This window comes from Polypterus senegalus, chromosome 14, assembly GCF_016835505.1.
Source record: "Polypterus senegalus isolate Bchr_013 chromosome 14, ASM1683550v1, whole genome shotgun sequence".
In the NCBI taxonomy this organism is placed as follows: Eukaryota; Metazoa; Chordata; class Cladistia; order Polypteriformes; family Polypteridae; genus Polypterus; species Polypterus senegalus.
Window position 1 is genome coordinate 85,652,440 of NC_053167.1, and position 13,159 is coordinate 85,665,598.

At 36.1% G+C, this 13,159-nt stretch overlaps 1 protein-coding gene across 2 annotated transcripts in view; it reads right to left on the bottom strand.

Annotated features, from left to right (window-relative positions):
- Positions 1–13,159, bottom strand: part of pappa2 (pappalysin 2) — a 240,372-nt gene that overhangs the window by 132,648 nt on the left and 94,565 nt on the right. For both annotated transcript variants that reach the window (XM_039735653.1, XM_039735652.1), the window contains exon 7: positions 1,623–1,805. In XM_039735653.1, coding sequence (XP_039591587.1) covers positions 1,623–1,805 — 183 coding nt within the window. The remainder of the gene's footprint in view (positions 1–1,622; positions 1,806–13,159) is intronic.

A 13,159-nucleotide genomic window follows, 5' to 3' on the forward strand; every position in this document is an offset into this window, starting at 1 on the left:
GCATTTTGTTAAAGCACTGCTTCTTTCCTTCATAGTTCTGATCATCTTACTAGTGTTTACATTCACTTTTTGGCCTTTTTGAACTTTTTGTTTTGATTGCTTGGATTTTTGGTCTATTGTCAATTTTGATTTAGGATTTGATGTTGTTAATGAGAATTTATTTCAATTTTGGCCTTTTCTGTTTATTACTTGTCTTTTGAAAACTCAGTATTATTTGTTGGTATTTTTGGAATTTATTTTTGCTTCCTGGTTACTTCCTGAACTTCCTCACAGTATTTTCTTTTGGTTCTTTATTTAGTTAGACAATGTATTGGTTTTTTTTTGTGCCAGGATTTTGGTGGTCTCCTTTTTACCTTGCTTTTGAGGCAAATCATTACATTATGTGTTCATTTTATATGGTTGGGTGATGGTAGTGGCAAGGTTGCTCCATGTTTCCAGACATGTAGTGCATGCACTGCATATCAACCATATTATTAAATATTGGTGCACAAATGTTGAAAAAGCAAGGAAAAAAATAAAGGAAAGTTGCTGAGGAAAAAAAGATAGTAATTCCTGGTTTTGAACTTGTTTTTGACTGCAAAATTAGGAAACTCTTTTGAACATGACAGTTTTTGTACTATCCATGGCAAATGTCTTAAGCCCCTTCTACAAATATCTCTTAAAATGTTTGTCTCTTGATTTAACAATTTCAGTCCATTGTCACTTTTATGGAAAAAATCTTGATGGTCACAATGAGAACCCAATCAATCACATGCCACTGCACCAGAATAGTCCAGAATGAACAAAAGAGGCAAAACAGGCCGGTGATATAGAGAATTCCAAAACAAGACACAACACAAAAGTTTAATCCGAAAATCAGTGAAAGTAGTCAAGGCACATGATCACAAAAAGACACTAAAGAAACGTAGGTGAGGCTTTTGCAAAACTAGTAACATACACAAGAAGTCTGAGCAGAGCTACCAGCCAAGCTCTCTCTTTTTTCCACATTGCTGCTCCTATCATGTAACTGCTGCTTGGGTAAAGTTGCTCAGCAACAGACCAAGATAGCAGGAGTCCCAGCTAAGTCATACCATATAAATGACTAAACTAATATAAATTCCACTGTCTTGTAGTTATTAGGCAGTGCAATGAGCACAAACAACCCAGAAAGATCCACATGGTTCATGATCCCTGAACAGACACTCCCTTCTCTGGTTCTACACAAGGCACCGTCCCCTTAAGTCCTGACAGCTGTACAGTTTAACATAAGTACTTTTCATATGTCTTATTTCATTGTCTAGCTGCATTTAAACATTACTGATCTACAATATTTGTTAAAATGCTATAAAAAAAGGTTTACATTTGATTGCAGTATTATTGATATAGTTTTTAAATAATTTAGCTACTAAATATTTGAGCATTGGCACTTGTTGCCTTTACCAGGTCCAGCTCCTGTGCTCCCATTTTCCCTCCCTATCTGACTGTTTCTGGATGGAAGGAAGAGTTCAAAGAATGGATGGATGATTGGATCAATAGTAATTAGACTTGCTATTTACTATAAATGGTTTTAAGTCCTGATTTTTAAACAATGTATACTCAGCAAGTACAGAAAATAAAATAATATAAATGAAACACAATTCTACCAGCAGATATGTATGTAGTCCACACTGTAAGAGTCTCCCCAACAACTGGATGAAGGAAGTAAAGTTCTAGAGAACAGCCGTGGAGCTGAGGGCAGGGAACTGTCATGTTGGTGTCATACAGGTGCAGCTCTGGACTCCATGCCTGAAGGCTTGGCTCACAAGACTGATCAACATCAGGGGAACCTTATTGGAAAAAGAAAACAGTGTCATTTTAATATAAGTGTGTTTATGGCTGCAAATAATGTACTCCAGCAGGGTGTATAGCATAGTGTGCTATACCTAATCACTTAAGCTATTTCATAAAAGTATTCATAAAATTAAAATTATTATAGAAGTTTTGTTTTTCATTTTAAACCAGATGATACTTCACTCACTTTTCACAGCACTGAAATCAAATACCCTACATTCAATTATTCTGTTTATTCAGTTACTTGTTAAGGCATTGTAAAGATGTGTGACAGAATTCAGTTATTTGCTAAGACATTATAAGATACCTTTTCTAAATGTGACTCAATTATGTTCAAGGTTGAGATGAGAGCGATAATAAAATTTTTACTTGAATCAGCCATATCTGTTCTGTTCCACTTATTTACCACTAAAATAGAATGTCTTATATACACCTTAACTGGTTAATGAAATGGTTTCTCAAATATGACCATTAAAAGGAAGTAACAAATTTTCAAATTGTCACTGAATACTGTGCAATGGAATATTTTTAGTGGATAGTCACATAGATAAATGGTAGAGATACATGGAAGACCACTTATTGTAGAGGAGCAGATCAGTGATTTACAATGCAAATGTATATACTGTTTATGTAATGGCATTTTAGTAATATCTTTTTGGGGAAAATTCAATAACATGAAATACACAATAATTAGAATATAGAATAATTAGAAACAGAGTGCTACTGGGCATGATACGCTGTATGCAGAAGGCTGACAGCAAGTACAATATTACGGCGACCATTTTGAGTGGAACACCAGGCAAGGATTCAGAGGTTACTGTATTACTCAACGACTCCACTACTATGTATCCCTTAAAATCCAGCAAATGGCCACCAGACGTCTAACACTTTTTACTCCTTGTTTTGTGCTCTCTTTTGACATTCAGAGCTGTTAATTCACTTATTTATATTGTGCCAAATGGAGGACTTTAAAGCTAAGAACATGAGAGTGGATAAATTCCAAAGGTTAGTCCAGGTACCAACAAAGGTCAATCTTATCTCCCTTCTTCATGACAATACAAGGTGATACATGTCATTAAAGCTTCAGTGATATATGTCATTAAACCATTAAAAAGGAGGTGTGCAGATCTGGAACAGATTTAGAATATACTTCCTGTCGGCAAAATCTCCACATTGGCAAGGTCTTAAGTCTTTGCTGGCTACAGGATTAGGCACAATATAGTTGGTAAGCATGAGAAACTAAAGTATGGGAGCCACCTGTACAGCATTACTTCTTTTTATAGAAAGAACATGAGATTCTTTAACAACTTTGTTAAAACATATTAGGTATGCATGTAATAATTGAAAAAACACTGAAATAAAAATTAAATCCAAAGCCTTTTACAATTTTATAAAGCACCAAATATATTATTGGACAACAACTAAAATGTAAAAATACCACAAGTGAAAACACATTATAGAACATTCAAAAAATGTTACATTCATCTATCAATTTCCATAACCAGTTATTTTTATTATATGGTAACAGGAAACCAAAAGTTTTTTAAGCAACATTAAATGAAGATTTTTTTTTTAAGTACATTTTTTTTGTTAGAAATTTTTTTTTTGCCACAGGAAATTGTATGTCAACAGTGGTGTGTCTGTTCCTGCAGTTTAAAATGGGGTCTATAGGGAACAAGTCTAAATGTGAAAGAAATCCTTAAAATTTACCATAAGGTTTCAGTTTCAGAAAGCGTGACTTTGCATTTCTGAGGTATGTGTATGACAACAAAAGGAAATTAGAAGTAATATTTTTTAAGTATTTGGCACTTTAATACTTCTGTTCACTTTGCCATTCACAGCAAGTGTACTGGGTGGAGTTTCCAGGTAAATCTTTTTCTTTCATCTGCTCCCATTAGGGGTTGCCCCAGTGGATCATCTTCTTCCATATCTTTCTGTCCTCTGCATCTTGTTCTGTCACACCCATCACCTACATGTCCTCTCTCACCACATCCATAAACCTTCTCTTAGGCCTTCCCTGGCAACTCTATCATTAGCATCCTTCTCCCAATATACTCAGCGTCTCTCCTCTGCATATGTCCAAACCAATGCAATCTCACCTCTCTGACTTTGTCTCCCAACTGTCCTACTTGAGCTGACCCTCTAATGTACTAATTTCTAATCCTGTCCATCCTCGTCACACCCAATGCAAATCTTAGCATCTTTAACTCTGCCACCTTCAGGTCTGTCTCCTGCTTTGTGGTCAGTGCCACCGTCTCCAACCCATATAACATAGCTGGTCTCACTACCATCCTGTAGACCTTCCCTTTCACTCTTACTGATACCCGCCTGTCACAAATCACTCCTGACACTCTTCTCCACCCATTCCACCCTGCCTGCACTCTCTTCTTCACCTCTCTTCCACAATCCCCATTACTCTGTACTGTTGATCCCACGTATTTAAACTCATCCACCTTCGCCAACTCTACTCCCTTCATCCTCACCATTCCTCTGACCTCTCTCTCATTCACACACATGTATTCTGTTTTGTTCCTACTGTAAAACTTTAAAACAGCACAAAATCACTCAAATGTCTAAAAAATTAGAAGATCATTGCCTTTTCAGAAAATACTTAAAACATGCACATATCCGAGGATGTGAAAAAAAATGAAAAACGTGTTTAAACAATCCAAAACATTATCCAAGTGAATGACTGTACTGTATCTGAACGTTAAGTTAAAAGACAGCAATATAGCATTTGCACTGGAAATGTTATTCACCAGCAAGATGAATACTGATAATTATATAATTCGGTGACTTGCTCTTATGAAAGATGGCATGGCAGCACAGTCATTAGCGCTGCTGCTTCATGTGCCTAACACACTAGGTTTGAATCTTATGCACATTCATATATTATGTGAAGTGTGGAGATTCCTCCGACATGCCCAAAGGCATTTAAGTTAGATGAACTGATAAACCCAACACACATAACATTAGATATATACCTTTAAGTGAAACAAAAAAATAAAAAATAAATAAAAAATATCAAATATACAGTATACATAGGCACCAAATTCAAGAATGACTCTTCAATAGCTTAGTCTATGACTGCTAAAATAACACCATTGATGAAATGTTGCCTTAATATTTAGTTATTAAAGCAATTATATGCTGTAGACAAAGAAAAACTAACACAAGGCTAATGTGTGATACAGCTAGGTTAAACACACATATACAAAGGCAGATGTTAAACTACTGAACTCACCCTTCGAAGAGTTGAACTCAATATGTGTGGAAATTGAACCTCTGCAGCAGTCATGTAAAGAAAATCATAGTGCATTGCTGTATGTATCTATCAGCCTCCAGATAGTGTTCAGAAGCCATTAAATAGTCTTTAACAGAATGTTTGGTTATACAATGTTACACAGTATAGTATGATGTGCAGAGTACAAGCTGTGTAGAGTACAATTCAAAAGAGGTTATGCTTAGGCTTTGTAACACATTGGTGAGACCTCACCTGAAGTACCGTGTACAGTTTTGGTCTCTGGGCTATACAAAAGACTTAGCAGCATTACAGAAAGTCCACAGAAGAGTGACTACGCTAATTCCAGGACTGCAAGGTATGAGTTATAAAGAAAGACTAAGGGAGTTGAACATTTTCAGTTTAAGCCAACTGAGATTAATAGGTGACATGTTTAAGTGTTTAAAATTATGAAAGGAATTAGTACAGTAGATTGAGACTCTTTCTTTAAAATCAGTTCAACAAGAACACAGGGATACAGTTGAAAACTTGTTAAGGGTAAATTTGGCAGAAACGTTAGTAGTTTTTTTTTTTCAAATAGAGAACTAAGTAGTGCAGTGGATGGTGGAACTCTAGGGACATCCAACATTTGACATGGTTTTGTTTTGAAAGAATTAGGTGTATAGGACTAGCAAGCTTTTTTTGCAGAATGGTATGTTTTTGATGCTTTAATGCTGTTCAATAAATTTTAATTTGTTTGCCAAACAGTAATTACTATTCATTTAGCTTTTAATATAAATTTCTATGTAAAACATATTCACTAAAAAGCTAATGCTTACAAAGCTTTTACTACTGTTTTTCCTTTATTCAAAAACAATGTACAGAATTTTCGAAGCGTGCAATTTGCTTTTTTAAAGCAAGATGTCATGCACATAGAAAATCCACCCTAGCAATGTGCAATGACATAGTAGCTTATTTCAAAGTGGAGGCATGTGATGATGTTACAGAGAAAGACAATGATAAAATTAAATAAAAAATAGTCAAAATTTAAAGTAAATGAATAACACATTCCTACGTTTTAATGACTTGTAAAAATAATAGATAAACAACATGTAATTTTGTACAAAGTATCAATATGACATGTACTGCTCTTCTATTACAATGACTAAAAATGTCTATGATTATTATTATATTTTCATATTTCTATTTATGGCACAAGCCCAAAAAACATTTTTTATTCAAGAAAATGTGCAGTTGGCTGTGCCTAAAGCCATCTAAGTCATATTTCTTAATTTAATAAGTGGGGATTAGATGACATAACAAATACAGGCTACTAATTCTACAATGGGTGTTAAAACTGAGAAATGGTCACAGAATGATTTCAATTTACATTTGAAAAAAGTAAATTAAATGTGAATTACAGTTTTCTGCTCATTCTTATTAATAGAAATAAAGCAATGCTCCCAGAGCTTGAATAAAATTAACTTCCGAAGATGAATATTTGATTTTATTAGATTCTAGAATTTAGTTCCCTTCCTTACTGATATGTGATTTTATCTTGACTCCTTTTTCATCCTTTATTGCATGTGTTAAATTGTGTTAACTTAAAATGCCTCATGTCAAGAGTAGGTGGAAAATGTGAAAATGCGTCCACTCTGATTATAGGATATATTAGCTGTTTTCCAGGCAAATACTCATTTTATTAAATTACTGTTGCTCTTTCTTCTGTGAGCATCACACAATTTTCTGACATACACACAATATTACACGTAAATGAGCTCAGTGCATCCTGTAACAGTTTTCCATTCAGCATCTGTTTTGTTGACTGATGAATTACTAAACTTTCCATTCATCATATTAATTTTTTGCTATCTGAAATAATATAAGCTATGCATTATTACAGGTGTACGCCTCTACATCCTAAAAGTATCCTGATTAAAATAATCATTTGCATCTGTTAGAAACCTGTTCATTTTCAGAAACAAACTTGGTACACATTTATGTGTGTGTAACTAATTTTTGGAAATGAACCAGCATTACCCAACTGCAGAAATATGTCAAGATCCTTTGGTTTTAAGTTGTTCATAACAAGACACTTTTTTTCCCTTAAGATATGAAGGCAATTAGTCCTTTATGATTCATTTCTTTGTTCATCTTTTCCAGTTTCTCCCACCCATACACACCCCAACAGGCAAAGAAAAGCAGGACCTCCCTTTATCTTAGACCAAGTTCAGACACTGGGACCATAGTATGCCATTATATCTGAACATTCAGACATTTTACAACAATAATTTAATAACTCAACTATATAAAATATGTAGCTTTTTAGGTAATCCCTATTTTAATTTTGTTTGGGCAGCCATTCATGATTTTGGCTTATTGATGCATGTGATGATGCGGGTTTGCTCCATGCTCCCATCTTGCGTTTGGGGAGCCCTGAACCCATCACTGTCTGTAATGTTATCAATGAGCTCGGCAGTGAGGCAAAAACAATGGAGCAAGGGGATGGTGCAAAATGTACAAAAGTGCTTTTATTAAAAACCAAAAACAAAAAGAAACAATGTCCAAATAAATAAACCATAAAAACAGTTGTGAAGTGGAGGTTAAAAAAAACACAGAAGAAAAAACAATTCTTTAAAACGACGATGACGTTAAAACAATGCTGGAAGCAGTCCTTCAAAAAAAAAAAATTTACCTGGCGGCTCCCCTGCTTCTCCCATTAGGCTTCTCAACAGGAGAGTCGCCTTACCAGCAGCTGGCCTTCTCTCCACTCTATTGGTCTGGAGGCTTCCCGATCCCTGGCTTCGGTTGTGCTCCCCCAGACCGAGTCTTGGCTTTTTACCCAATGGCCAGGACGCTCACGTTGCAGCTTCCACTTCCAAGCCTCCCGACTCCCGTTGCCTTTTCGGCCTTACGACCTTCTGCCGGTCACTCCCGTTCCTTCATAAAATGCTCAGCGGGAGCGACCACTACCAACTGCCCTAGGTGTTGGCCAAACACCCCTTCTAGGACTCAATGTCCAGCTGCCAGCCTGCGAGCCTTCGCTCCCTCCCTCACTCGCTTGTACTGGTTCTCTATCTCCTCCTCGCTGCTTCCCGCAATCCTGCAACCTCCGGCTCTTTTCGTTCTTTCCTTTTTCCTCCCCCCTAGCCGCCTCTCGCTTCTGTTTATCACGAGGACGTGATTCACCTGTGGCAATCAGTTGCTCCCGGGAACAATTACGGATGCAGACAACTCCGCACCAGTGCACTTAAGTTTGATTCGCCCGCACCACAAATCACCCCAGGAACCACTTCAGCCACACATCACCACGCCCCCTCCACAATACCACAGTGCAGTGTTTCACATAAATTAGGCTTAAATTCATCACTAGAGTATGATACAGTATTTAGATGGCAGGAGGGTTGTCACTGTATTGCTGTTGCTAGTGATGCTTCCTCATGAATCCAGCATCCTTTGTTAAAACCCCTCACTTGTTTGTTTCCTGAACATCTGCACGTCTTCCTGAGTGTTTTCTTTAGGCCCTCTGTTTTTCCTCTTACATCCTAAACATACACTAATTAAATATATCTACAATTCAAAACTGGATCTCTGGATCTCATGGACTCAATGCAGCTGAGATAGGCTGCATCACCACCTAACCCTGAAGTGAATTATGTAAGGTTAAGAATATTATAGATTATGTTTTGTATGCTACTTCGTTTATAATGTGTACTGAGAAGTTATACTTTATGTGTATTCTGTATGTTACAGTTCTGTACAATATCTTTTCATTCTTTTTGAAGGTACTAAGATTTTTGGTTTTATAGTACTGCAGTGTACAAAATTATTATATTACATATATTATATTAAGATTTTAAAGACCGCTTTGTTACTACAAAAAATCTACAAAAATTATAGAGAAAGATATAGTATTTTTCTGTTTTAAAAGCCTCTGCAAAAATATTCTAAAAGTGATTTTCCACAACAAGTCAGTTATTAAATAATAACAGGTAACCAACATACAGCACCAAAGCATAGTTATTGTTATAAATGATGCAGTAAATTAAAGAGCCTAGATATATGTGCATTATGTGAGAGTATATGTGCATTTGTATATTTTACTAAATTGCATGATTAATTTAGTCTTAAACAAATTCATTCAATGGTGTTCTTTCAATAGGTAGGTACCCTATCAATAAGAAAAAGAAAATGAACTTGGAGATTTCAATTTGCTTTGACAAAAAGTCATGTAGGTCATAATTAAATTATCATCTTTTAACTTTCAAAATAACAAGACAATACACAACTTATTAAGATATACATTATAAAAATTTTATTTAATTTCAGTGTCATACAGCCATGGATAGGGGTGACAGGTGGTGCAGTGGTAGCAGGGTCTCAAGTCCTGCATGAGGTCTACATGGAGTCTGTGTGGGTTACTTTTAGATGGTCCAGTTTCATCCCACTGTCCACAGACATGCAGGTTAGTTGAATTGGTGATGCTAAATTAGCCCTTGTGTGTGTTTGGTGTGCGTGTGTTTGCCCTGCAATGGACTGGCGCCCTTTTCAGGGTTTGTTACAACCCTATGCTAGCTAGATAGGCTCCAGCACTCCCTGCAACCCTTAAATGGCTTTAGTGGGTGAGAAAATGACATAATGTGACAGCTATGGACATTTTATTTCCCTTCAGTTTTAGTTGTGTTTTCATAAACTGCATAAAGCGCCTACTGTTGTTGTCATAAATTTAAATGAATGTATAAACGCTGACACCATGAATATATGTGTAGTTCATAGAATTCCATTGTGCCTTACATGCTGTACATGATTTAATTAAAGTACATAAGTCAAATGATTTTTTTTTTATATTAGACTTAATGCATAGCAAAATGAGATTATTCAGTTTTTTTATTAATCTCATAATCTCTAAGGAACGTAAAGCAGTTTTTGTTTTTTTAATTTGAAAAAATATATTTCGTCAGGACAGTCTAAATTTGAAAAGTGATAAAGATCTTTTGAAATTCTGTTTGCGAAATGTGTTTATTATTGAAAGCACTTGCAGATGATGTGTCTGATATACATTCATCTACATGAGACAAATTATAATGATAGTCTTTATAGTAATATATCATTACTTCTACAGTGTCTATAGATAGCATTGATGCAGAAGTAATGCAGGATATACGGTACGCTTTCCTGTTATTTTCACCTATACCTGAGTTCATATTTAGCAATTTTAGTAATAAGGTAAAAATAAAATAAATCATTTTTGTGAGCAATCCAAATGGTTTGAGTGTTTTAGCCAGTTACAGGTTTACTTTGTCTCGAAGATATCCAAGAGGAACATACATATTTAAATGTTCAAAGAGAAAGTCATCTGACTTTTTTACACAACCTTGACAAATTTCTATTGCTGCCTCTACTGCTAGCTCTAACTACTAAACACTACAATACAAAAATACATTTTGCACAAAAATATATTGAAACCAAAATTAATACTATTTAATAATACTCTAGTTAGGACTGAATCATCAGTGACTGTAGCATGATCAGTAATTATTCTTCTTAAAGCAGTAAACTCATTGATATTTTTGTATTACTTCAAGGGGATTGACCATTTCATGCCTAAGCTGACAGAATACCACCGATCAAATTAGATGTTGCAGTACATGTGTGAACCTTTAAAACCTTGAAAAGAAAATATGATGACTTTAAATTAAGGAGCAACAACCCTGACTGCCTGTGACCTATGACTTTTTGAAAAATTTCTACAGTATAGTAGTTAAACTTTTGACTCCTGTTTTAGTATCATGAAACAATGCCTATTTTAGTATCCTGCTTTCATAAACTGCATACATTCTGAATATAAGTAGGAGAAGTAAATATGTTGAGGTGGGAGCCCCCACTGGTTCAAAAATAACTGATCTTTTGATTTCAAGTTCATTTATCAGTTATACTGTATAGAAAAGAAATATGGTCTCAGAGTGAATGTGGATATGTGTGCCCTGCAAAGACATGGTGTGTCTCTTCCAGGGCTGGTTTCTGCCTTAACATATTATGGCACCCCAGAACCTTGCAAAGGAATAGGTGGCTGTAGAAGGCAGATGTACAGGTAACATTACAATCTAATCTTTAATAACAAGGCTGTTAAATATATTAAAATTAAAAGTGCCCAATCTTAATGAAACCAGGTTTTGCTCTATATCCACTACAGTGTAAGAATTTTACCGTATTTTTCGGACCATAAGACGCACCTGATCATAAGACGCACCCAGTCTTTAGAGCAGGAAAACAAAAAAAAAATATTCTGAGCCAAATAGTACTGGTATACTAAAATATTTATTAAAATATAGCAAAATACGGTAATATTTAACAGCGTAAACTCAACAGTGGTGTTAAGAACCATCATCACTTCCATTAACAAATGAGAAAAGACTTAGAGGATCAAGCACTTTTCTAGTTTTCTGGAAACCCCAAAAACTCATCATCGCTAGGGTCAGAATTTATGAAGCTCAGCTGCTCACAATCATTTATATCACTTTCTTCGCTATCTTCATATATGATATTATCTTCAGTTCCATCTAAGACATTGCTAATGCCACATTTTTTGAATGATCGTGCAACGATTTCCTCCTTCACTGACTGCCATGATGTTTTAACCCATTCACAAACTTGAGTGATAGTGGGCCTCTTCATTCGTCCAGTAGGAGTCAGATCATGATTCCCAGCAGCCATCCATTTGTTCCACTCTTCTCTCATAAGGACTTTAAATGGTTTGTTGATTGAAACATCGAGAGGTTGCAACTGGCTTGTAAGACCCCCAAGTATTACAGCTAGATGAGTCTTCACCTCTTTAAATCTGTTTTTTGTTGTTTCGCTAATATGTGCTCTGAACTGGTCAAGCACTAATAAAGCAGATGTTTTCAGAAGCCCTGCAGAATGTTTGGACCACACTTTTTCAATCCATACTTTCTTTCCATTTTCATCCATCCATCCTTTTACATGAATATGTACAACAACTCCTTGTGGAATAACATCTTTTGGAAAGGTTTTCCTTTTGAATATTAGCATCTGTGGCAATTTGGTGCCGTCAGCACAGCAGGACAACACAGCAGTGTAATGTCCTGAAGTTTTCACAGTTATTATTTTGGCACCTTTGAGGTCAACCGTCTTATTAGATGGCACATCAAATGTTAACGGGACTTCATTAAGATTCCCAATTTGGTCCATTGGAAAATCATTTTTTTTCCTAGCATTAATTACAAATTTATGAAAAGATAGAATCTTCAATTCATATTCTTGTGGCATTTTTCGTGCAGTTCTAGTGTTGGTGCAAATAGCAAAGCCGCTTCTCCTCATAAATCTGTAGCACCATGATGGTGAGCCAGTAAAATCCTTAATGCCTTTCTCTACAGCAATGTGTTTGGCTTCATAGATGATCATTTTTGTAGAAACTGAGAAGCCCATATTCCGGTGACGTGTGATCCATTCTTTCATGTCCATTTCTAACTGTGGCCATTTTGCAGCATGCTCACGCAAAGTATGCTTACTGGTAGTTTTATCAGGTTTTTGCAGCTGATCCTACTGTTTCCTCCACTCTCTTATCATTTTTTCAGTTGGAGGAGGCTGAAAATGTCTCTCCGCTGCTCTATTTCCATGTTCTTTTGCATATTTTACTACCTCCAGTTTAAACGGAATTTTATATGCTAATCTTTTCCTCTTTGACATTTTGTACTGTTAGAGAATTGGTGTTTTTCTAAAGAAAATGCAGTCATGAAAGAACTGTCAGTTGTTATGAGAGACATATTACCGTACATATCAGTAATTTGACTCATACCGCGATGCACATGGGTTACCGTAAGCCTTAATCCATGCATCGCCAAGCGGTATTAAAATTAAAGGGCACCAACCAGCCTGACAGGCAGGGCTTTGCATGGCACAAGAGACTATGTGTGTCTCTTCTGCCTGTCTGGGCACTGTGCGGCATCTCATAGTCCCGGCCGGCCAATCAAGAGGCCGACTGGACAAACCCGTGCTCCGCCGAATAGAGCAGGTGACAGGGCAGACAACGGCTCCACGGATGGGTGAGTAGCGTGATCAGTATCTATGCAGTGCACAACTGAGCTGATGGTTCTTCACTCTCTCTCTCTC